Genomic DNA, 26949 nt, shown 5'->3' on the forward strand with positions numbered 1-26949 from the left:
TCACAAACACGGCCACACAGAGACATAGAGACACACATAGCACAGCCACACAGAGAGACATAGAAACACACATAACGCAGTCACAAACACGGCCACAGAGACATAGAGACACACATAACACAGCCACACCGAGACATGGAGGCACACATAACACAGTCACAAACACAGCCACACAGAGACATATAGACACACATAACACAGACATACAGAGACATAGAAACACACATAACACAGTCACAAACACGGCCACACAGACATGGAGACACACATAACACAGTCACACAGAGACATAGAAACAAACATAACACAGTCACAAACACGGCCACACAGACACATGGAGACACACATAACACAGTCACACAGAGACATAGAAACAAACATAACACAGTCACAAACACGGCCACACAGAGACATGGAGACACACATAGCACAGTCACAAACCCAGCCACACAGAGACATATAGACACACATAACACAGCCATACAGAGACATAGAGACACACATAACACAGTCACAAACACGGCCATACAGTGAGTGAGTGAGTGAGTGAGTTAATATTTAACGTCACATCGGCAATATTTCAGCCATATCGTGACGAGAACATCTTACATTGTAATGGAATATGTATATATTATAAAACCTGTCATCGAAGGACAGTAAAGCAACTAGTTTATCACAGATATATATATGTAAAACTAGTAATTGAATCTAAAACATTTTAACCATAGGGGACAACACAATCTAAAAATGGGCTATAGATCGCTAACAACAGAAGGTAGATCACCATACTAGGGACCATGGGGACTTACAGTACATTTGCTTCCTGCATGGGCCCTAGCTGGATTTATATCATCCCCTCAGCCGTTAGCAATTAAGACATATCTAGCCATACATTAAAATTACAAATATTCTACGATTAAAAACGGAAAGTTGAAATTGACTTTGAATGTTTTGGGACTTACGTACCCTCTCAGGAGGACAATAATTTTACAGTACTTTAACCCCCCTCGAGGATACAGCCACTAACAATCTATGTTACTAATTCAAACTTCCAATAATAAAATATTTAGCTATTTACAAATCTGTTAACAAATCTAATTCGTTTAAAAAGGCAATAACTAAATGAGAACTAACATTATTAAAAAGATCCTTCAATGTTTTGACATTAAAATACTTATCCCTTGTGATGGAATATTCAATGCAGTCAAGCAAGACATGCTTGACTGTGATCCTTTCATCACAAGGGATACAAAACGGAGGATCTTCGCCTTTCAATAAATATTCATGAGTATATCTGGTATGGCCAATGCGACATCGTCGCATAATGACCTCTTCAATTGAGTGAGTGAGTTAAGATTTTAAGTCACATCGGCAATATTTCAGCCATATCGTGACTAAAGCAAGTTATAAATATATCAACAATTTAAGTGAAATTATAAAATTCTGCCAACGAAGGACAGTAAAATAACTAGATTATCACAGATATATATGTAAAACTAGTAATTGAATCTAAAACACTATAACTATGGGGGACAACACAATATAAAAATGGGCTATAGATCGCTAACAACTGAAGGTAGATCACCATACTAGGGACCATGGGGACTTACAGTACATTTGCTTCCTGCATGGACCCTAGCTGGATTTACACCATCCCTTCAGCCGTGAGCAAGTTTTGACAAATTAGCCATAAGTTAAAATAACACATATTCTACGATTAAAACTAATGGTATATTTAAATTTAGTTTGAATGCTTTGGGACTTACGTACCCTCTCAGGAGGACAATAATTTTACGCTACTTCAAACCCCTTTGAGGGTACAGCCACTAACAATCTCAGTTACTAATTTAAACTACCAATAATAAAATATATATCTATTTACAAATCAGTTAGCAAGTCTAATTTTTTTAAAAGGCAATAATTAAATGAGAACTTATATGATTAAAAAGATCCTTCATAGTTTTACTTTGAAATAAATATCCCTTGTGATGGAATATTCAACACAGTCAAGCAGTACATGCTTGACCGTGATTCTTTCATCACAAGGGATACAAACGGAGGATCCTCACCTTTAATAGGTACTCATGAGTATATCGTGTGTGGCCAATACGACATCGTCGTATGATGACCTCTTCAAATCTGGACTGACAACCCAAGTAGGTGTAACCAATATAGGGGTTTATTTCATGTAATTTATTTATACCTACTTGGGTGTCCCACTTCTTCTGCATCAGATCACGGATGTAGGTTCTAATGCTTGCTTTATAATCAGAGTAAGGAATAAGAAGTGGTGTCACAGATTTGTTGAGTGCTGCCTTTGCAGCAAGATCGGCCATGGTATTCCCAGAAATACCAACGTGACTGGGTAACCAACAGAGGACGATGTCGCATTGGCCAGTTGCAAGATCATTATATAATTCTATAATTTCTATTAAAAGTGGATGTTTACAAGAAATATTTTTAATCGCCTGAAGGCAAGACAGAGAGTCAGAAAAGATTATGTATTGTTTATATTTAGGGTGTCTATTTATATATTTAAGAGCTGTTAGGATTGCGTTTGCTTCAGCTGTGAAAATGGAACTGGCAGTGGGTAATCTGGAAGATATTGTTTTGGACCCAATGACAGTGGCACAAGCAACCGCGCCACCATCCTTGGACCCATCTGTAAATACGGATTTATATGTATTATATTTACTTTTTAATTGATTATATTCTTGTTTATATTGTAAGTCATTAGTTTCTGATTTTTTAAATTTAGTGAGTGTTAGGTCGACTTGTGGCCTAAATCCAATTGCCAAGGAGGAGAAGAAAGAAGACGGGAAGGAGATATATTCTCCAACTCAATGCCAGCAGCAGAAATATATTGTTGGATTCTTATCCCAAGAGGTGGGACAAGTGAAGGTTTTTTATTATACAAATCCTCATAAAGAGGATTAAAAACGCAAGTGTGAGCAGGATTGGATTCATTAGAATATAACTTTGTGATATATTGTAGGGACAATTTGATACGGCGAAGTTTTAAAGATGGCTCATCGGCCTCAACGTAGAGACTGTCAATGGGAGAGGTTCTGAAAGACCCAAGACAAAGTCTTAGACCCTGGTGATGGATAGAATCAAGTAGTTTGAGGTTGCTTTTACAGGCCCCACCATATACGATAGAGCCGTAATCAAGCTTCGAGCGGACAAGTGATCTGTAAAGGTGTAGGAGTGTAGCTTGATCCCCTCCCCACCTTGAATTAGACACGACTTTCAATAAATCGAGTGCCTTCAGGCATTTAGTTTTCAGGGATTTGATATGCGGAAGAAAAGTTAAATGGGAGTCGAAAATGAGACCTAAGAACTTGGCCTCTTTTACAACCTTGATGGGAGTGCCACTTAAAAACAGTTCTGGGTCTTTATGTGGTTTATATTTACGGCAGAAATGTATGCAATTAGTTTTTTGATTTAGAAAATTTAAAGCCGTTTTCAAGACACCATTTATTTATTTTGTTTAAACACAACTGTAGTTGCCGTTCAATGGTATGCATATTCTTACCACGACAAGAAATGTTAAAATCATCCACAAAAAGTGATCCATCAATTGAATCGTTTAAAACCTTGGATAAACTGTTGATCTTAATGCTAAATAAAGTGACAGACAAAATACTGCCTTGTGGGACACCCTGATCCTGATTGTAATGGTCAGACAGGGTTGAACCCACTCGGACTTGAAATTGCCTGTCTTTCAAAAACCGTGATATAAAAAGAGGTAAACGACCCCTTAAACCAAAATCATGTAAATCCTTCAAAATGCCATGCTTCCAGGTGGTATCGTACGCTTTCTCGAGATCAAAGAATAGCGATACTGCATGTTGTTTATTGACTATTGCATTTTTTACAAAGGATTCTAATCGTACCAAATGATCAAGGGTACTACGATTTTTCCTGAAGCCACATTGAATATTTGTTATGAGATTATTGGTTTCAAGATACCATGTTAATCGATTATTTATTATTCGTTCCATGGTTTTGCAGACGCAACTCGTTAAAGAGATTGGTCTGTAATTAGACGGATCAGTATGATCCCGGCCAGGCTTTGGTATAGGGACTACAATGGCATTACGCCACGAAGTTGGGAAATTCCCTGAAGTCCATATTGTGTCAAAAATATTTAGAAGAGTTTCCAAACATGATTCCGGTAAATGCGTCAAGAGCTGATAGTGTATATTATCAGCTCCTGTTGCTGTATCATGAGCTTGCTCAAGGGCAGTACGTAACTCATGCATTGAAAATAATTCATTGTAGTCTTCTCCATTGTCTGATGTAAAATTTATTCTTTTCTTCTCCTGTTGTTTCTGATGTTTTTGAAACTCAGGGACATAATTTGAGGAAGACGAATGTTTGGCGAGAGTTTCACCAAGCTTATTTGCAATGTCAGTCTGATCAGTTAACAAAGTATCACCATCCTTCAGATGATGTACAGTAGATTTGGAACCTTTACCTTTATCCTTTGTATCATGTTCCACACCTTTGAAATTGGTGTCCGTGAGTTAATCTTGGAAACATAATGTCGCCAAGACTGACGCTTATTCTGTTTAAAAGCACGTCGAGCCTTGGCACTAGTGATTTTAACATTATTTAAATTATGAACTGTAGGATGTCGGCGAAAGTATTTCTCTGCCTTCTTCCTACACTTCCTGGCCTGTTTGCAATCATCAGTAAACCATGGTTTACGAATGTGTGGTGTCGCAGAGGACTTAGGAATAGTTTCATCAGCTATTCGATTCAGTCTATCCGAGAACAACTGAATAGGATCTAGAGCATTGACAAAAAGGTCAGATTTCAGTTCGTCAGTACAAAGTGTCTGATATAATGACCAGTTAGCCTTTGTAAAATTTCGCCTTGTTGCAGGAGGATAATCAGTTGGATTTACAGCTGAAAGTATTGTGGGAAAAATGGTCACTTCCACACAGGTCATCATGAACTGACCATTCGAATTCGTTATAAATATTTGGGTCTGTGAGTGATAGATCTAGTGCAGAATATGTTCCTGTACCAGGGTGTAAATACGTGGCTGATCCATCATTAAATATGCACAGGTCATTATTAGAAATGAAGTCTTCGAGGATTTTCCCTTTAATGTTAGTATCAGTACTTCCCCACAAAGGTTATGACCATTAAGATCACCCATGATAATACAGGGTTTGGGAAGCTGGTCGAATAGATCCTGAAGATCAGACTGCTGAAGAGCTGAAGATGGAGAAATGTACAATGAACAAAGAGTGAAGGTTATTTGTAACGAAAGACGGACAGCAACAGCCTGAAGAGGACTTTTAAGGGGGACAGAGCTATGAATCACACCCTGCCTCACCAAAATAGAAGCGCCTCCGGTGGCTTTATCACCTGGAGGTGAAAACGAATGGAATGAATTGTACTGACGAAATTCAAAGTTGTCTGTATTTTTCAGGTATGTCTCCTGTAAACTAAACACAGATGGCTTAAAAATCCTGCGATAATAATTGTAGATCCTGAAAATTGTTCCTAAGACCCTGCAATTCCATTGGATTAAGTTCATAAAAATGCTTATGGTGGTTTGACTGGAGATCGAGAATGCAAGGAGTCATCACTCCTACACGTTGTGTGTGAAGAAGCAATCTCCATGTCAAGTGGTTCAAACGAATTTTGAACCAGCACAGGAGGGCTCAAAGAAGGAGAATCTTCCAAATGCTGAAGTGCTCTGTTCTTTTTCCTTAACTTTTGTTTTCTTTTCTTGAAAGTTGGGTAACACTCTGTGTTGCCTGAGTTGAATTTATATTATCTGGTTGCGTTTCGTCAGTCTGGGAGGCTGATGAACGTTGACAATCGTTTGATGTTAGATCTGTGTCATTCAAGGTTATTTGATCATCAGTCACCCAAGATATAACCGTTTGGCATGCAGTTGAAACTGGTTGAGGTTTATAGACAGGTGTCGGAGAAGGAGAAGAAACTATGGCTGAGTATGTTGGTCCTGTAGAAGATTTAGACTCTGCATTTACTACTTTCTTTGCTTCCAAAGTATGATATGTTGTTAGTACATTTGATTTTGAGAACTTTGGCCTCATATACAAACTTTGGGCAAGATTTGGAAGATGCCAGATGATTACCACCACAGTTAGCGCATTGTATGGTATCACTGCAGTCATTACTCTCGTGACTTCCACTGCAGCGAGAGCATACAGATTTGCCTGTGCAAGACCTTGCACCATGTCCAAATTTTTGGCACTTATAACACCGGAGTGGATTTGGTACATATACCTCCACTCCGATGTTACAGTATCCAGCCTTAATGGATTTCGGAAGCTGTGTCATACCAAACGTGAATAGGTATGTATTTGTTTTTACAATGTTTGAGTCTTGTTTCCTGGTAGGGGCGGTGGGGTAGCCTAGTGGTTAAAGCGTTGGCTCGTCACGCCGAAGACCCGGGTTCGAATCCCCATATGGGTACAATGTGTGAAGCCCATTTTACCCCGCCGTGATGTTGCTGGAATATTGCTTAAAGCGGCGTAAAACCAAACTCAGTCAGTGTTTCCTGCTAAAACGCTTCACAGTAGTAACACCTTGGTCCTTTAACTCTGCCACAATCTCGTCTTCATCCATGTCGGATAAACAACGGGACCTGTCTCTCACAATACCTCTGCAAGTGTTCAATGTCTTATGCACTGAGACAACAACCTGTTTATTCACAAACTGCTGTAATCCCAGCAGATTGACAGATTGCTGCCTCCGAACACATTCTACCAAAAGTGAACCATTTCGGAGGCGGGTGACATTCTTTACCTCTCCGCAGACACCTTGGATGCCCTTGGAGACGGCAAAAGGATTGATATTTAACGGACTCCCATCATCAGTTGCAATAACCACAAATCTTGGCCAGGATTCAGTCAATAAAGGGGATACCTCCTCATCAGATGAAGAAGAAAGATGTCTCCGTTTATTTGTTTTAGACGAACCAGAATGCGTGTTTTGAGCCATAGTAAAATAATAAGGTTCGGCAACCCTGCCCCCCACCCGCCATCGAGTGTCAACATGGACGATGTTGCAGTGGAAACCAGACTGCAACACCAGGGTTACAGGGAGGCTATACTCCAGAAACACAGACATGAATAGCTAAGAAATCTAAAAGAATAAATGTCAGGCTGGTTCGGCCCATGACATTAATCTCAAGAAACTCAGAATTCAGAGATCCATATCACCAGATTGGCCCATGAGCCACCGCCTTCTGGCACAGGACTCTAGGCAATGTAATTTCAGCAAACATTTGAATATTCAAAGTCAAAATGGTCTGAATTGTTCAAAACAGCAAATATTGAAAGCAGTTTCCATGCACAGGGCATGACGTGACCAGCCGATTGATTGAACCGGGCCAGTTCAACCACCCGTCTAGGTGAAGTAAGGGCCAAAGTGGTGTGTTGGGCAAAGGAACACTGTTCCTGGAACCAGTGCCCTCAACCACCAGGATCCCGTCCTCCACCGACACAGGGGGCGCAACCCACGGCGAACAGGTTGGTGGACCAAATATGCCCCCGGGTCCACAACGGGGGGTTGAAGGGCGCTTGGCGTGACCCAGCACCCACCACGAGGAGGTGGCCCTTCATGGGTGCCTGACCTCTTCAAATCTGGACTGACAACCCAAGTAGGTGTAACCAATATACCATACAGAGACATAGAGACACACACATAACACAGCCATACAGAGACATAGAGACACACATCACACAGTCACAAACACGGTGCCACAGAGACATAGAGACACACATAACAACGCCACATTGAGACATAGAGACAAACATAACACAGTCACAAACACGGCCACACAGAGACATAGAAACACACATAACAAAGTCACAAACACAGCCACAAAGAGAAATAGAGACACACATAACACAGTCACAAAGACGGCCACACAGAGACACAGAGACAAACATAAAACAGTCACAAACTCGGCCACACAGAGACATAGAGACACACATCACACAGTCACAAACACGGCCACACAGAGACATAGAGACACACATAACACAGTCACAAACACAGACACACAGAGACACGCATCACACAGTCACAAAAACAGACACACCCTCATCACACAGCCACACAGAGACACACATAACACAGTCACAATCACGGCCAGACAGAGAGACACGCATCACACAGTTAGAAACACGGCCACACAGAGACACAGAGACACACACCACACAGTCACAAACACAGCCACACAGAGACACAGATACACGCATCACACAGTTACAAACACAGCCACACAGAGACATGGAGACACACATCACACGGTCACAAACACGGCCACACACAGAGATACAGAGACATGCATCACACAGTCACAAACACGTCCACACGGAGACATGGGGACACACATAACACAGTCACAAACACAGACACACAGAAACACGCATCACACAGTCACAAACACAGACACACCCTCATCACACAGCCACACAGAGACACAAATAACACAGTCACAATCACGGCCAGGCACAGAGACACGCATCACACAGTTAGAAACACGGCCATACAGAGACACAGAGACACACACCACACAGTCACAAACACAGCCACACAGAGACACGCATCACACTGTCACAAACACAGCCACACAGAGACACAGATACACGCATCACACAGTTACAAACACAGCCACACAGAGACATGGAGACACACATCACACGGTCACAAACACGGCCACACACAGAGACACAGATGCACGCATCACACAGTCACAAACACTGACACACCCTCATCACACAGCCACACAGACACACACATCACATAGTCACAAATACGGCCACACACAGAGATACACATCCCATTGTCACAAACACTGCCACACAGATACACGGAGACACGCATCACACAGTCACAAACACAGACACAGAAAGACACAGAGACACAAACACGGCCACAGCAATGTTAGAAATAGATTCAAAATGTCACTAGCCAGTGGCTCTAATGGTAAAAAAATGTCACTATTCTTCAGATACCTTACTGGCCCGAATAATTCATGATAATTTATAGACAATAAAACAGCGCATATGAGAATAGTTAGAGTATTCATTTCACACAAAAATTGTTTCAGACTATTAACTCTGAGCGTCTGACATTGATGGGACACACTCTAGGAATACCCATATATTTTCATATTATCTTCATATTAAATAACTTACGGACTTCAGTCATGTAGTCATTCCCAACGAAATTGCACAATTCAGAGAGGATAGCAAAAAAAAAGAATCACTTCAGTCAAAACAAAATGTTTATTTTCCAAAACTACAACTTGTAAATGAACAGTCTGTACTTTTTCAGCAGTCAGTGAACAATAATTAAATTTGCAGCACTGTTTGAAGTAAGGTACCCGTTAGCGCCCAAGTAATTTACGATCATGGGTAACTAGTAGTACCAACATAAACCGCGAGAAAATGAACTCTTTGGTTCTTGTTTTGATTCAAGCATCGAATAAAGAAACAATTAATACATCTGAAAACATAAAGAATGTGTACTCAGTGTAAAGCGTATTTCACACTGTTGACGCCACATAATACCTGTTCAAGATCCGGAATTGACTCCACCACGCATAGCACATTTACATTGCATCAAAGATTAAAATCAGAAGCCTGAAAATAAAACGTTCCCTTTCACGAAAACGCCATGGAATCATACAAAATGGGAATGAATATATTTTGCCTTTAACTGTTAAACACCTTCACCATCTTACGGTTCTACTGCGTGACGTACATTACGTTGTAACTTACGTTCATGTTAAATTCAAAGACTGAATTTTGATCAAACGCCATAGATGACAAAAACGGTAAAAATCTTTGCTCCAGATATGTAACATTTTTCTGAAAACATGACCGAGACAGTCGTGCAACACTGAGACATGTCCAAGCATCAATTACACAATGAGACATTGGAATAAAACATTTGTTTACTTTTGGATATATCCTTATTTAGAGTAAATTAATGAAGAATCTGTATAGTTGACAAAACGTACTCTTCAATTTCATCAACATGTTAAATCGTTTTATCATCTTAAGTAATGATTCCGAAAAGATATTCGTATGAAATTTACCTAACACCTCTAGTAATTTACGTTAGGGTAAAAAGGTAGCATGATCGACAATGGAATCCATTGAATGAGCATTGCTCTGCTCGCATGCAGAAATTCAAACGGGTACTAACACGTGATGTTTGGGGTTTTGGGGTTTCCCATGTAAAGTCATGAACCATTCTAAAAGTCAATTAAGCGTAAAATACATTTTGTTTATCTAAAGTGATCATCCGGGTTCTGAGGCTGTCTATCTGCGTCGATGCTGTATTAAACTATAGAAGGAAATGGTTGTTCATAACGCCTCGTAGCAACGCTACAATATTATCACCGTCACGTATGATTACGTTCTTAAAAAATCAGTCTTTAAAACGAACATTACTGGTCTGTCTACAACTGGCCAGAATCTCTCGTAGACATAACCTGCTTGTTGTCTAAACTATATCATTCGTTTTTTGGTATTGTAAAACTGTAAAATTATTGTCCTCCTGAGAGGGTACGTAAGTCCAAAAAAATTCAAAGTAAATTTAAACTCTCCACATTTTTAATCGTAGCATATGTGTATTTTTAATGTATGACTAATTACATCTAAATTGCTAACAGCTGAAGGGATGATGTAAATCCAGCCAGGGCCCATGCAGGAAGCAAATGTACTGCAATGCCCATGGCCCTAGTATGGTGGTCTGCCTTCAGTTGCTGTGATCTATAGCCAGCTTTTATATTGTATTGTACTATATAGTATATGATTTTAAGTTCAATGCTAGTTGTAAATCTCTAACTGTGATATGCTAGTTGTTAAGTGTCCTTTGGCGACAGATTGTATATGATAACATTATAAATTAGTTATATATTAACTGTTTTAGTCACGATATGGCTGAAATATGGCCAAAGTGACTAGATTTTAACTCAAACACTCACTCAATTTGATACTGTAACAGTTTCTAATTTTTAGTTGTGGGTAATACAATCTGACATAACGTAAATTACATCCGTGCTGTCGACAATTGTTTGTTGCTTACATTACAATTTTGTATGTTTGCACATGCGTACTTGATGGGTTTTTTTTCATAAATAGTTCCTGATTGCTTTAAAAACTTAATATAACTACATTTGACTTGTGGTAGCGGTGGTCATCTTAGAGGCAGCTTTTATTGACGAGAACGTGACTCACCGACACCAGAAAAACCGTACCCCCTACCCATGTATGTCAATCCATACTAGGCATATGTTTCAATGACGTGTTAGTTTTCTATACTCTACTTGTTATCATTAATGTATTTAAAGATCTAAAAGTGCTTTTGGCCTCATGAATCGCATCTTGCAAACTCAACGACTGCAATTGTCCACTCTCATTGGGAATGATAGTCTGTCACACAAACCCTGAAGCACATATATCTAAGAAATCCCACGCAAGTCTAGAAAATGTGGCAAGTCTAGATTTCCACAGCTTCTGAAAATGAAGAAAGTCCCTGGGCTCCTTTTTATTGTATTTCACGTCAGTGACACAATGTCAGGAAGACGACTGACTTTACTTTGGGTGCTGGTCCATTTTGTACGAACAGGACATAGACATTGGGACTATGCATCATCTTCCGCACAGCGGTTACATGGAGCATTGTTCTTGTATCTGTTTTTTCCTGGTTAGAGAACAGACTAGAATAATGATTAGTCCCTGAATATATATAATTTTGATAAACAAATAAACCCATTTAAATTGAAAAGGAGTCCCAGTGAGCCCAGAGATTCGGGAACCTGAACCTGAGGAAATCTAGACTTGCTTCATTTATAGCTTGAGCACTGCAGGGAGGGCTAGGCATTAGGGACAATAATGTGGTTCGGGGACTGTGAGACATACTAAACCCTCCTCAGCCGCCTGGGTTTTACTCATTCACGTTAGACATTATCCAGGCTATCAACAGCCATTCCATGTACACATGGGTAGTCTTTCCTTTACACTACAATAAAACACAATTTCTGGACAGCACTAAAATACTTCAACAGCCATTCCATGTACACATCGGTAGTCTTTCCTTTACAGTACAATAAAACACAATTTCAGGAGAGCACTAAATACTTAAAAGTGTGGTAAGTTTATACACATTATACACAATCACAGGCATACATAGTCACAAACACATCGCACACAGTCACAAATACAGGCACACACACAGCGGCAAACTCACAAACCACAAACTCACAAACATCCGCCTTTAGATTAATCCTTGGTTATACATCTCGTACACAGCCTACCACAGGCTACCAAAGCCTATCACAGGCTACCCTACAATGAGTCGAGGTGAGATGGGTTGGACCTTCTCGGCACGGTCCGGATTATTCCAGGGTCCTCGTGATCTGCGGTACAGATGTGTGTGTCAGTTCATCCTGTCCGATCTGAGGGCGGACTTTAAGACTACACTTACTCATAGAACACCGTGATCGGTACTCCCTACTTGCGTTTGGTTTCAAATGGAATTACAGCTCGATACCTCTTAAATGAAATAAGGGTCCTCCACACATTCTTAACACATTAAGAAATAATCTTTTAAACATAGAGTTGTTACCTTTAGTATCGAGGCAACCCTGGCGATACCGTCCTTGCTTGTGATGAAGACAGACCCTCCAGTATATGTGGCCAGTTTTCTGTAGTAATCCAGGGCGGTGCTCGACCCGCACAAGTCATCCGTCAGGAACATCTGCAGTCGAACATTCTTCTGTGTAGCCAGTGACTGTACTGATGACAACACCTCTGGGAATTTGGCAGATGCATCCGTGAAGAAGTACAGATCAGAGTTGTAATTGCACAAAGCCAGACCTAAAGGAAAGACATAAATGTATATGGGAATTAAGTGTGCATCTTGTTGCATCAAAGTTCAAATGATAATACACATCTGTATCAGACATTTAAACCTCGTGTTACTTTTATGGAAGCTCGGAATGTTCACTCGAGTTCCATCTGGTCACAGCATCTAACGATTATGAAGATAAAATGAACTATATAGTCTAACTCAGGTACCTGTTACATAACGGTGTTTCACCGCTACGGCTTTCATAAGCGTATGTTAAACTAGGGGACTCCTGTCACATTCCTATAGTGCATTGGAGTCATAGGCTGAGTGTTTTTTTTCTGTAGAGGTGTCCCTGATGCAAATGGATTTACACCGTTCTTAATATTCATGCTTTATGACAAAAAAAATACAATTTATAACCTCCAATAAAAGTGGGGGATATTAAATCATAACAGATGATGACAGAAATACAAAGAGGCTTTAGGAATGGCAACCGATGGACGAGAACGGGACAAGGTCCAACATGAGTGAGTGAGTGAGTTGGGTTTTACGCCGCTTTTAGAACTATTCCAGTACTATCACGACGGGGGACACCAGAATCCAACATAACAACCAACAGAACATCTTTGCTGTGTAAGGCCGCAAACAGCCACCTCATATGAGGGGGGAGTAAAACATCATTGTTCACTCCTCAAACGGCACCTGCCCCAAACAAAGTCGACGTCGGCGTGCACGTCTCCAAATAATTTCCCGGACGAGCTCCACATGGCAATGGCGAGGAATGCCGTTACATCCCCATCCACCCCTCCTCAGAAAAAAAGAAAACAGAAAATATATGTGACGACGTGTGATGCTGACGTTTGTATGGCGTTCATGTGGAACCCCACACACACGCAGCTTTCAAGGTCGGAATGCTCACAGTAGTCCATTCAACTCCTCATCTTGTTCTCGTGCATTGTTCGAATGATAACGTCGTACACTGACTAAACTCACTGCAGCATTCACTAGTTTAATAGGCCCGCACTTGTCTTTTCGCCTGTGATATACTCTTCGACAGTTCATCAAAGACACCTTTGTATCCGCTTACAGAGTGTCGGGCCGGCTGGCTGCACCTCAACTGAGCTCTCACATATTGTGCGATTTCACGAGAAAGAGACAAGCTTCAGAGCACATATTTGGCAGAGTTTTGTATGAAGATGTTGTGATCACATTTGTTAAAGCAGTTTTTCGAAATATCAACGTTAAGGTGGTTTATTTGTGAAAAAACACAAAGTTTACAGGCATGACTGGATTTGAGCTATTAACTCAGTCCAAGCTGATTGATCAGTTCACACACATTGTATTGTTCAAGTCAGGCCCAAGCATCCATCACTGATTGGAGAACAATAGCCATACCTAGATCATCAAGCCTACAGATTATTTATTTAGACTGTGTTCGTGTCTACTTTGTGGGTCTCCCAAATTATCTTATACACAAGCTTCAGAAGGTGCAGAATACTGCAGCCAGAGTGGTCTCTCAGTCAAAGAAATCAGACCACATTATTCCCGCTTTTCACTCACTTCACTGGCTTCCCGTCCGCTACCGCATAAAATATAAAACTCTACTCCTTGTTTTCAAAAGTTTACATGGTCTAGCTCCTCAGTACCTCTGTGACCTGTTCCACCATTATACTCCTGTACGTTCCCTCCTGTTGTACACAGGGGGGTTGAAGCCCAAATCCGCCATTTTCTTTTTATGACGTAACTTAGGTGTGACCTTTGTGTGACCTAATCGATTGTTGAACCCCACCCTCCCCTTTCTGGCCCCGGCGTGTGCGTCACCTTCAGGTTCACCTTAGTGGTCTGTGATTATTATTCAATTTTCTTATGAGTGGTATGAGTTTGCCGACTCGAGTGTTCACACAGCTTAGACTAATGCTTAGCCTCTGAATATATATATACATATAATTTTGATAGTAACAAACAAGCCCGTTTAAATTGAAAAGGAGCCCTAATGACCCCAGAGATTCAGAACCTGAGGAAATCCAGACTTGCTTTATTTAGGGCTTTAGCTCTGCAGAGAGGGCATGGCAGTAGGGAAAATAATGTGGTTCAGGGACTATGAGACAGACTCAGCATACGTGTTCAACGTAGAATTAATATCACACAATGAGGGGGAATTTAGCTGCTATTTATAAGGTCAAAATATCAGAGCGCATTTTGTTAAATCAAAGTTTAAAATACGCTGTCACACAAGGAACAAGTAGTTTACATATCTGTCAACAATAAACGGTTGTAGCTTTAGAATTGCACGTGGGCCTGTATATGCTTGAATGGGGCCCTGTCTATAGGCATTAATACATAACATTATGCTATTCTGCACAGCACAATCCCTTGTTCGCTGAGCCGTAACTGAAGAGACATGTGACAGCTGTGATTGGATGACATAGTGTAAGGTGTTTTGTTTGTTAAAAGCACCTCCATCCAGTCATTAAAACTGACCACCATTTTTAAGTATTTAATGCTGTCATTTGTATCAATTATGCTTATGCGTGTACAAATATGTTCAAGTAGGTGACAGTTGGTGCGGACCTGGGAGGGTTGATGTGTTTAGCTTCCTGTGTGTGGCTTCCTGTGCTCGCCCGTTCAAGTTGACCAGAAATTGTTTTATTGTAATTTATTGGTCAGACTGTAATCATGTCTACATGGTTGGTGATAATTTTCAGCGTGGTCACATACGGTCAGCTTTCCGCTTTTTAAAGGTCAGACTATAATCATGTGTACATGGTTGGTGATAATTTTCAGCGTGGTCACAAACGGTCAGCTTTCCGCTTTTTAAAGGTCAGACTATAATCATGTGTACATGGTTGGTGATAATTTTCAGCGTGGTCACATACGGTCAGCTTTCCGCTTTTTAAAGGTCAGACTATAATCATGTGTACATGGTTGGTGATAATTTTCAGCGTGGTCACATACGGTCAGCTTTCCGCTGTTTAAAGGTCAGACTGTAATCATGAGTACATGGCATGGATAATTTTCAATGTGATGTTGAATGTATGCTGACAAGTGGTCAGGTTCCGTTATGTAGGGAGACGAGTGTCTGACCGGAATTAAAGACAGGAAATAGTAAGCAGTTGACGACTTATGGTCACTGAATATCTCAAGTAGTTTGATTGTACAGTGATGAAATGATTTAGCATGTGTCATATATATATATATATTACTTGATAAGAAATATGTGTTCTCCTGTAAAACTTTCACTTTTACTCAACATTTTAAAACTTTACTCTCAAATTTCAAACATAAAAAACCCCAACAATCGGTTCAACAATCGATTAGGTCACACAAAGGTCACACCTATGTTACGTCATAAAAAGAAAATGGTGGATTTGGGCTTCAACCCCCCTGTGTATGTATGTATGTATGTATGTATGTATGTATGTATGTATGTATGTATGTATGTATGTATGTATGTATGTATGTATGTATGTATGTATGTATGTATGTATGTATGTATGTATGTATGTATGTATGTATGTACGCATGCATGCATGTATCCTGGATCTCGTAGTATAGGCCAGTCAAATTAGCAAAAAGGTCGGGAAAAAATGATGAAGAAATAAAACTTGGTAGATATGTTCTACAAACCTTCCTACATAACATACTAAAGGTCCCCTAAAATCCCACTTGAGCAAAATCCATAGTGCACGTGCAAACATGGCTACTCTATGCAACCTTTTGCTAAGCTAGAAGACAAATTGTGCTTGAACTTCCTTATTTCTGTACATAAGTACATAAATGTTTGACAACTGAGTGAAGATATCTCAAAATTGTTGACTATTATTTCAGAAAGAAAAACAATTCACATTTCGGAGTTGTGGCCCTTTTTGTGCTAAAAATAGAATTTGTATAGGTACAATACTAAGGCTTAGATATGTCCAAAATACCTTGAAGTGTATTGTTTAATGTCTTTTTCACAACAAACCACCAAATATAACATTTCCATGCTTTAAAACAAGTTATCGCCCTTGGATACTCACAATTTCAAGAAACTGTCATAACTCAACCTGACAGTACCTAAAATAACTGATATTCTGCAGAATACCAAGACTATCCAACGCTATTTACAAAATATGTAACAAGGCATCTCCAAACACGTATTATTAAAGATCTAAAAATGTAATTTTCTTTTCCTTGTCAGTCTGGAGGAAGCTGAAGGCTGTGTCTCATCTTCAACTTCACTCTCACCACCGTCGCTGGAAGACAATCCATGAGATGTTTCATCCTCCTCTGCAAGGTATACCGTGTTTGAATTGCTGCAATTACCGTGACAATATCCACCTAGACGCGAACATTTCAATCCTGCCTTTCCATCCCGCACCCACACATACGCTCACATCCTGTTTTACAATTGCATTTGATAATGTTGATCAATGTCTCTGGTGCCGCACTTGCAGATATATATCCTCAGACAATGTTCTCTCGCCGCTACCAGTATAGGTGGCAAGGCAGATAACTGCATTTGTGTGTGAATGGGACACTTGGCAACGGCTCTTCCCTGTCTGTTATATTTATTTCCGGTACTGAAAGGCCACAGGCCTGTAGTACAATGCATTTATAAATCAATATTTACACGCACGGATAATAAACATGAAGAAGGGAAAATAATCAACTTTAGGTTACATTGTGTTTGTGAGATATATTCTGTCCTAAACAACATGGCATAGTAAACAAACATGGACAAGTTGTGAAGTATAGTATGGGTTTGTTATTCAACAATGCTGAGAATTTATAAAGGTTTGGATGGGCACAATAATATTTCTTAATATACAACTTTCTGATTGAATTATAAGCAGGGCAAATTAAAAGAAAATGATATTCATCTTCTATTTGGTTAAGATCACATAGTTTACAAGTTCTATTTTCTTTTTTGACATTTTTAAATCTTCCACTTTCGATAGATAAATCATGTGAAGAACATCTCAATCTGCTTACGCTATCCTATACTTTTTTATGTTTAGACATGAAAGATAAGTTTCGGAGTCAAAAGTACATTTAAACATCTTATAATACAGACATTTACTGGAAAGTGATATCTTTTCAAACCATTCTTGCAAATAGATATCTTTTAATCTTTGTGTTAGTTCTAAAATAAACTTACCCTCAGAATCAACATACTGATCGTTCCATACAAAACCAAACCCTTTCGAGAATAGAAAATGTCTAACAGCAGAAACCCAATTTGTGTGTCCATTTTTATCGAATAGCATCATCATATTGTAACATTTCTTGGTAGCCTATAAGAAGGCATCTTCAGTAATTTTAACCAGTATTTTATAACTCTGATATTTGTAAATAAGTGCATCGGGTATTTACCGAATTCTCCATACACCATTGTATTCATCGAATTGGATTTAACACCAAGAAATCTTTTACATGTTTTCAATTGAACTCTTTCAATATCGCTGTAATAATTCAAACCCCATATTTCGGCTCCATACAATAGAATTGGTTTAATTTTGGCATCAAATATTTTAAAGTATGAACTTATATTTATGTCACCAAGTACATTTAATTGTTTAAAGATACCTATCATGACCTTTTGTGCTTGCAAACAAGCGTAATTAACATGTGTTGTCCAAGATAAACAATTACTAAAGAACATTCCCAAATATTTGTACGAACTGGTGCATTCTAATTCTTCACCTTTATACAACCATTTCTCATTTTTTGATAAACGTCCCCCTTTTTTAAAAACTACTACTTTAGTTTTATTTCTATTTACAGCTAATTTGTACTGGTCACAATAATTCTCAAGTTCTTGTATAAGTCTTTGTAAACCTGCAACAGTGCTTGAGAATAGCACGATATCGTCTGCAAAAAGCAGAAGAAAAATATGTACTAGGTCAGGGTGTAACTGTATTCCATACTCACAATTGTTTTCAATTTGAGTTGCTAATTCATTTATGAAAAATAAAAATGGGCTAAGTATACAGCCTTGTCTTACCCCGATTTGTAGTTCAAACGAATCTGAGAATTCATTGTTATTCTTAACACAAGCTTTAACATTTTCATACATATTATGAATAATTTTTTCCTTTTTAGGACTTAGACCATGGGTATTAAAAATAGACCATAGCTTTTGTCTATCAACTGAATCAAATGCTTTTTCGAAATCAACGAAAAGTGTATAGAGTTTACCACCTTTGATGTTGAGGTATCTCTGTATAATACTTTGCAATATAAACATATTGTCAGTAGTCGTATATCCATGTCTAAAACCTGCCTGAGATTCATTTTATTTTATTCAATGTCTCTCCCAAGCTACTAATCTTCTGTTAATGATAGAAGTGAAAACCTTACTAAAAATACTCAAAAGAGTAATGCCTCTATAGTTATTTGGATTATCGATACTTCCTTGTTTATGGAGCGGGACAATAATGCCGATTGTCCAACAAGTTGGAAAACTACCATTTTCTAATATTATATTGAATAATAATTCTAAATATGGTGCTAAAATATCTGCCGAATTCTTAATTAACTTGGGTATTACGTCATCAATACCTGGTGATTTATTGGGTTTTAAGCATTTAATGCTTTCCAGAATCTCGTCCCTACTAATAGGAGAGTCCAGCATATCCTCTGTTAGCGCAAAATTAGGGTCAGGAGACGTTGATGGATTTGCGTCGTCAACAAAGTTATCAGTATTATTATCCGTTTCTAAGTTGAGAAGATTTCTAAAATGTTGATGCCACTCATTCATACTAATATTGTTTTTTTGCTACGATAGAAGTGTTCAAAGTTTTCAGTTTAAAGAACCACTAAACTTTTTTTTTTGTTACTCTTTTAACCATTACATATGAAAGATTTGTGGTTAGTCTTATGCGGAACACCAAATTTATTCTTTAAAAACTTGTGGTTAATTAATACCGAGCGATTAAAAGTGGCCAAAAAGTCGCCTGCTTCTCTCTCGCCCGCCAACGAAACCACAGACAGGTTACGTAACTCTGTCGCCAGAGCACTGCAGTGACGTCATATGAGGAACGATTTTCAGTTAGTTGTATAGAAAGTGTGTAGCATGCTCATCATTTTGATGATTTCTCGACATCAACGACGACATGCCGAATCGTTGTTTTGTCGTCAATTGCTCCTAGGGGGTCGGGCGATGGTGTCACCATGCACAGATTTCCACAGGACCCCGCAGTTCGTGCTAAATGGATTATGTTTGTGAGTGCGAAGCGAGCGTTGTGGAAGCCTGAAACGATATCTTACTTGTGTTCAGATCGCTTCACGGAAGTTAAAGAATCAAAACTACTTACTAGTTGTAGTAAAATATGTATATGATTGATGACCATAAAGATTTTCCATGACACAACTTGTAACATAACGATTTCTTCCTCGGAAGTGAGGTTGTGGTCGAAGTAACAATAATATTGTAAGTAGTATTATATTGACACCCACCTCGCTGCCAGGAGAGAAATTGTTATGTTATAAGCTATGTCATGCAAAATCCTATTGGCCATCAATAAAATAAATATTTTACTACCAGTAGAAAGTAGTTTTGATTTTGTAACTCGGTGAAAACAAACCTAAATAGCATTTATCCACAGACTGGCGGATGTTCCCGACAGGGCGCCGCCATTTTTGAAAATTGTAAAGTCTGTTAGAATTAAAGAGATTATAGTTTGTTTTCATCAATTTAGAAAATCAAAACTACTTTCTACTCGTAGTTAAATATGTATTGGAATCATAACCAAAAGGATTTTGCATGACACAACTTATAACATAACGATTTCTTCCACGGAAGCGAGGTGGGTGTCGAAGTCACAATACTGCGCGATAAATTTCTTGCTACATTCACATGGTTAATGTCCACTCACCAGTATGTAGATACTAGTCAATGTGCGTCTTTATATTTGGTCTTATAATCCTAATTAGTTTATTATCATACTTTTATGCATTTTGAAACTAAATAAAAAGCTGACGATCTGCTGATACTTATAGTGAATTTATAACAGAACTGTAATATCTAGACATTTTATAGTTTGCCAATGTGAATCATAATTCGCACACACACCCTAGTGTATGTTGTCTGTCTCATTACACTTCACGGCGAAAACAATGATTCTGTTGAATGCTACGACAAATGATTAAAAAACAAAATGCAAATATTAAAATTAAAACAGATTAAAGTTATAGGAACAATATCAGGCCATTACCTTGTTCGAGGAATGTATCCATCAATATCCACGAAACTGTTCCAAATGATGTGTCTTTTAACAGTTTAATATACGAAAAAGTGATAAATCTTTTCAGGTATTGGTGTATAGTCTCATTGGTCACCCAAGATAGCACACCTGTCAACTAATTGCATAATGTCCGCCTTTCATTAAAAACAGTAATTTAGTTAGCCAATAATGGGCAATCAATCAATGTATTGCCGGTTAGTCCTTTGAAAGAAGGACGTTGTTTTTACGCAGACACCGACACGGCAGAGTGTATTCAGTATAGATTAGTAAATCTACATACATAAACACTACCTTTTGACAATTCCGCTGTGTAAGATAAAAGTAATAAATCAATCAGCGTGTTATCGGTTAATCCTTTGATCGATGTTCATCATGTTGAATATTTACTCCAGACACAAGAAATGCCAAATGGGAACCTTTGTCGGGTAATCTAAGTGTGTTACCACTAATTATACCTGTTATAAATTCATTAACTGACCATCAAGTGAATGATGACAAATAACATGTGTAGGTTTATACCACCTAACACAGGTTACAACAAGGGAGTATTAATTGCTGTATTGCATGTGAAAACTTATGGGCCGACACTGTTTTGAGAATACAAACAGATTTTTACATGACATGATTAAATATCGAGGTAAAAACACAGAAATGGGATCAATTTGGATCAGTCATTATACAAATAGGGCCTAACGACACCAATCAATTGTGACAGAAGCGTCTATGAAAACAAGTTGTAACTCGGAAACTAGGCAAAGCAGGAGACAAAATTAAATGCCAGTAGATTGTGAGAACATATAGCTTTCATTTTCCACAACAATTGTCACGATTTCAGGTTTATACAAGCCTGTAAACAAGATAATTTACCCCCTAAAATGTAGATGAATTCTGCATCGGCCCTCAAAGCTATTCCTCATATGACGTCACAGAGTCGCGCCGCTCTGATTGGTTGAAATTTCGTTCGCGGGTGAGAATTGTGCACTGTTGTCAAAAAGGTCGATTTAAGTCAATTAAAGGTCGAAATGAGTAGTTTTAATGACGGGGTTTCATTTATAACGATGCCAGTTAGTGATTTATGTATTTTTACCCCCTAGGGTTTATGTGACCTTTAAGCCAAAACATTTTTGAGTCCCATATGCTATTTTCTATGTCTAACCGCTTTTCTTTAAAGTAATCAAGTCGCTTTTGTTTACATACTACATTATATTCATTTCTTATCTGACAATATTCTTCAAATGACCTCTTATCTTTCGATTTTCTAAAATTATTTAATAGCTTACAACGTTTAGTTTTAAGTTTCTCACATGCACTATCATACCATTTGTTTGATATTTTCTTTGGTGTACCAATTTTTCTTTTCATATTTTCCGCAGCTAAGCAGAGAGCATTAGTGACATATTTAATGCTGTCATCAATATTTGTGAATGCATTATCAACTGATTTATCAAGTAATGATTGAACATGATCCGAAAACAGATTCTCTCTAAATTGTTCAGCTTTATCCTTTTCCCAGAAGAACTTATAAGCATTATTTGGATGTGTGTCACACCCGTCAGAATATCTAACATGATCTGTCTTTACTGATAGTGTTATTGGTAAATGATCTGACTCGATACGAGATTGTATGCTAAAAGCACCAACAAAGTCAAATAATATCGATGATGAGATAATGTAATCTATTAGGCTTGTACCATTATTGCCTATATACGTAAAATCCCAGTTTCTAGGTCGCTGCCACATCGCCCGTTCATAATATGGATATTCATGGTAGAACATAGATCTAGTAAGGTTTTACCAAAATTGTTTAGAGTTCTGTCGGCGGAAAAACGTTTTAGATTAAAAAAATCAATTAAAAAGTCCCAATAGGATTCTTTTTGATTTTCTGTGTATTCTAATAAATCATCCTCTACAAAGTCCAGGTTCGTGCCAGTTCGAGCATTAAAATCACCACCACAGAGAATATAAACATCTGGTAGATCAGATACAACATCTAATAATGAATCTTGAAATAAAATTATTCCATTTTTACAATGTGGATATAGTTTATCGTACCATGACGAGCCTTCTGGTTGAATGTATACACATGCGTAGAGGATATGTCTGTCCAGACCAAATAATGCACGATCAAATAGTATAAAAACAGCGTTTTCTGTTGTTTTAGTCCATTTCAGATATTTACAAAACTGGTCACGTATCAAGACTAATATCCCACCGGAAAGTCTTCCATGGGTAGATATTTTATCTGCAGCTTTTAAAATCACCTCAAAATCAAGGAAAATATTATGACAAGTTGACAAGTTTCACTAATTCCAATGACATCAAATGATTTGATATAATCAATAAAATCATTATCATATAATTTGTGTGTTATCCCTCCAATATTCCAAAACACAAAGTTCACAAAGTCCGATGTATTGTTAACAGTTGCAGAGGTCACATCTTTCTGCTCCGGTCGTTTCCGATGCGCCGTAAAATGTTTACGATAATCGTGGCCTTGGCCCCACCCCTAGTGGGAGTGTTCCCTTGGAGGGCGACGCGAATCCGACCTGAGACCACGACGGGGACGACCTTGGCTGTTGCTACGCTCTCGCGAGGTGTTCCCAGCATGGTGTGAGGGAGACTGGGTGAGTGCAGGTGTGTCTGTCGTCCTATCCGGGTCGTCCCAGGGTGCTTCCATCAGTTTGTTACCCTTGAAATAGTAACGTATGTTAGGGTTTTCACTGCGTCGTCGTTGAAGTTCCTTGCGTTGGTAAGTTGTGAGGTCGTTAGCAATCCCCACCCCCTGGTCCTTCAGAACACTCCTCATTTTCACCGATTGCCACTTATCCTCCCAATGACACATGCGAGCTATAATGGGCCTAGCCTTGTCACCCTTCTTAGTAGACAGTCTATGTGCCCTTTCTATATCCCTCGGGACTAAGGGTGGGAGATTCTTCACTACCCTGGCCTTATTGAGAACTGTCAAAAACTTTATTCTTACTCTCAGTGTATGTCTCTCGTTGACCGCTCTCAGGCACATTATATAGCACGACATTGTTTCGTCTGCTACGTTGCTCTTGATCCTCCAGTTTAGTGTCTAATTCTTCCAAATACTTCTCAATACCCACTGTCCTGTCATTCAAAGCCTCAATATCTAATTTCATCACATCCTGCTCTTGTTTACTAGTGTTTATGTCCTCTCTGAGCTCGTGGATGTCAGATTTCATGTCTCTAATGTCATCTTTGATAGATCTTATATCCCTAGATAATCTATCCTCACTCGCCTTTATCTGTTTCACAATGTCCCTCCTCATCTCATCTAGACCATCAATAGGACCGGGATTGAGTTCTATATCTCCTGACAGATGTAACGTTGAAGGAATCAGTTTGTGAAACAATGATATCTGTGCTCATTCAGGGATTTAACAGACTCCGGTGCTCCATACAATGCCAGTAAGAACTGCTCTCCTGCAAACGCAACCATATCCTTTGTGGATAATTGATTATGGAACGCTTTGACAAGTGGTTGCAAGTCCTGTCGTTTTGTGAACAACATGACACATTTTTTCTTTCCTTGTCTGTACAAGGCTGATGTAGTGTCACAACCAGTCATGGCATGGAGTAAGAGCAACCCAGAAATGAAGCTGTCTGGCAATGCTTGCCTTAACAACGAAATGTTATATAGACGATCATCAGTCTTTCCACTCCCAATTTTAAGGACGTACAATCTTTCTGAAGCACACAAATGAATAAGGAGCACCACCAGAAGATCAACATCAGACCCAACAACAATGGTTTTGTGCCCCTTATGAGTATAATCAATACCCGTTTGTACAATGAGAAGGTCAGCATCTACACTGGCTTGTTTCACTCGGATATTGATCTCATGAATTGTTGTGTCAGAGCCTTTATCAAATGTGACTTGTTTTTACCATTGGACAGGAATTTATCCTTTTTGATCGTCAATGATGTTTCAGAATTGAACACAATATCAGTGCTCAGATATCTGGATGCTCTCCTACTCTGTTCAACACCTTTTGTGGACACAGACTCGCCATATGGTCTAGAAGCCAGACTTCAAAAATGGTGAAAATGTGGTGCAGTTCTGGCGACCGAATGGAATGTGATTTTTCACAATCAGGAATGATTTGGCTTTGATTTAAAGCCGGTTGTCATCAGCTACCGTGCGTGACTACCGTGTAGGGGCCTTTTTAGGGTGCAACATGTCATGTCAGTTATGGCAATATTTTAACCGATAACTGGATGGTTTAATTTAATAACTCTTATTTGGTTTGACCGATTTTCATAACAGAAATAGTTTTGGAATGCTCAGACCATGATTTAAAATTGTGGACAATAATATTACATATATGCTCATCGCAAAAATATTTTGGTAAGGTCAAAGGTCAGTTTTAATAGAAAGGGCATTTGATGAGAAAATGTGAGTTGAACTTTACAAATTAAAGGTAATTTTTCCAAAATTATGTTTTTCTAATTCAGCTATATCATTTGAAGATCATATATACCTTTCGTTTGCAGTGTATGAATGAAAAAAACATTACAACGAAACAAAAGTTTGTACTTTGTATTGAGATCAGCAAAATATTATATAATGTCTGTTCAACAGTAACAGCTCCATGCTTTACATAGTCAACGATACCAAATATGTCGAAGATACTTTTGGACTATCTCTAAAATCACACAACATAACAGAAAGCTCTTAAATGTAAAATTCTATTATTCCAGATGTCTTTCTTTGCTCATCAAAGAATGATGAGTCAGTCATGTCATCATAACAAAAGCAACATTTCCTTCATATCAATTCGTGTCTATTGTTCCTCATACTCATAGTGTATTCCTAGTTGACATGTTAGCCAATGTCAACAATGTTAAGATCACGGAAACATGTTTCAAGTCCACATCCACATGCCGAAGTACACAACAGGTTCAACCTCTTTGACACCTTCCTGTACATTGACTTTTACATGCACAGTTATGAAGTTGAAGAAGGTCCACGGAAACCATTTAGTCTTAACTTATTTGCAACTTTATCAATTTTACAAATTTAAGTTAATTTTACCAAAATTATGTTTTTATAATTCAGCTATATCATTTGAAGATCATACATATCTTTGGTTGGCACTGCATGCAGGAAACACAACAATTCAACTGATGTCAGAAGGAGATATGTTTTGATAAGTGTCAATATTGTTTATATATGTGTCACTTCACGCTCCAGCTGCAATGACATGCTGTGAAACCCTTAAAGACCAATACCCACCAAACACAATGATGCAATTGTTTTCAATGTCTATTGATGTATGTCAGATAAGCATCATAAACATCATTAAATGTTCTGCTTTGGGGCCATATCACTTTTCTCAGCAAGTATCCACCATCAACTATGTACACAGCATCTGGAGGAACTTCCTCATTATGTGGAAGGCTTTGTTTGCCTGACAAAGAATCAATGACAGAGTACATGACAGATTTTTTCTGTTTTTCTCATTGAGTACTCATCTAGAAGTAATAGAGGACATGGAGAATATTCATATTTCAAACAGGATTAGGATTTCAGGGCGAATGAACTGGCGTATCAAAGAAACTTGCTCAAAATATTGACACCACAACTTGGCAGTTCTGCTTTGAGACGATTCAAATTCCATTTCTGCAGTCAGTTTTTCGACAAGGTTTGTGACATTGGCAATTGCTGGAAGTTCATCAGGGATCACATAGTTGGTTTGTACATCCTTATGCAAAGTTTTCAGACAAGTTTTAATTGTTTCATCCAGGCTGACATCATCAACTGAAGCTAGAGTACGTTTGTTCTGGTGGTAAGCTACAATATCAACAGCTTTCTCATATCGAGGTTGGTCAA

The 26949-nt window shown here is 38.6% G+C and overlaps 1 protein-coding gene across 1 annotated transcript in view; it reads right to left on the reverse strand.

Annotated features, from left to right (window-relative positions):
• LOC124284223 (von Willebrand factor A domain-containing protein 7-like) overlaps positions 1 to 26949 on the reverse strand; it is a 188456-nt gene that overhangs the window by 50023 nt on the left and 111484 nt on the right. Inside the window, exon 10 of the mRNA XM_046720285.1 lies at positions 12640 to 12890. Within this exon, the coding sequence (XP_046576241.1) occupies positions 12640 to 12890 (251 nt within the window). The remainder of the gene's footprint in view (positions 1 to 12639; positions 12891 to 26949) is intronic.

The sequence above is a fragment of the Haliotis rubra genome, unplaced genomic scaffold (genome assembly GCF_003918875.1).
Source record: "Haliotis rubra isolate DU_JTF1 unplaced genomic scaffold, ASM391887v1 Scf331, whole genome shotgun sequence".
NCBI lineage: Eukaryota > Metazoa > Mollusca > Gastropoda > Lepetellida > Haliotidae > Haliotis > Haliotis rubra.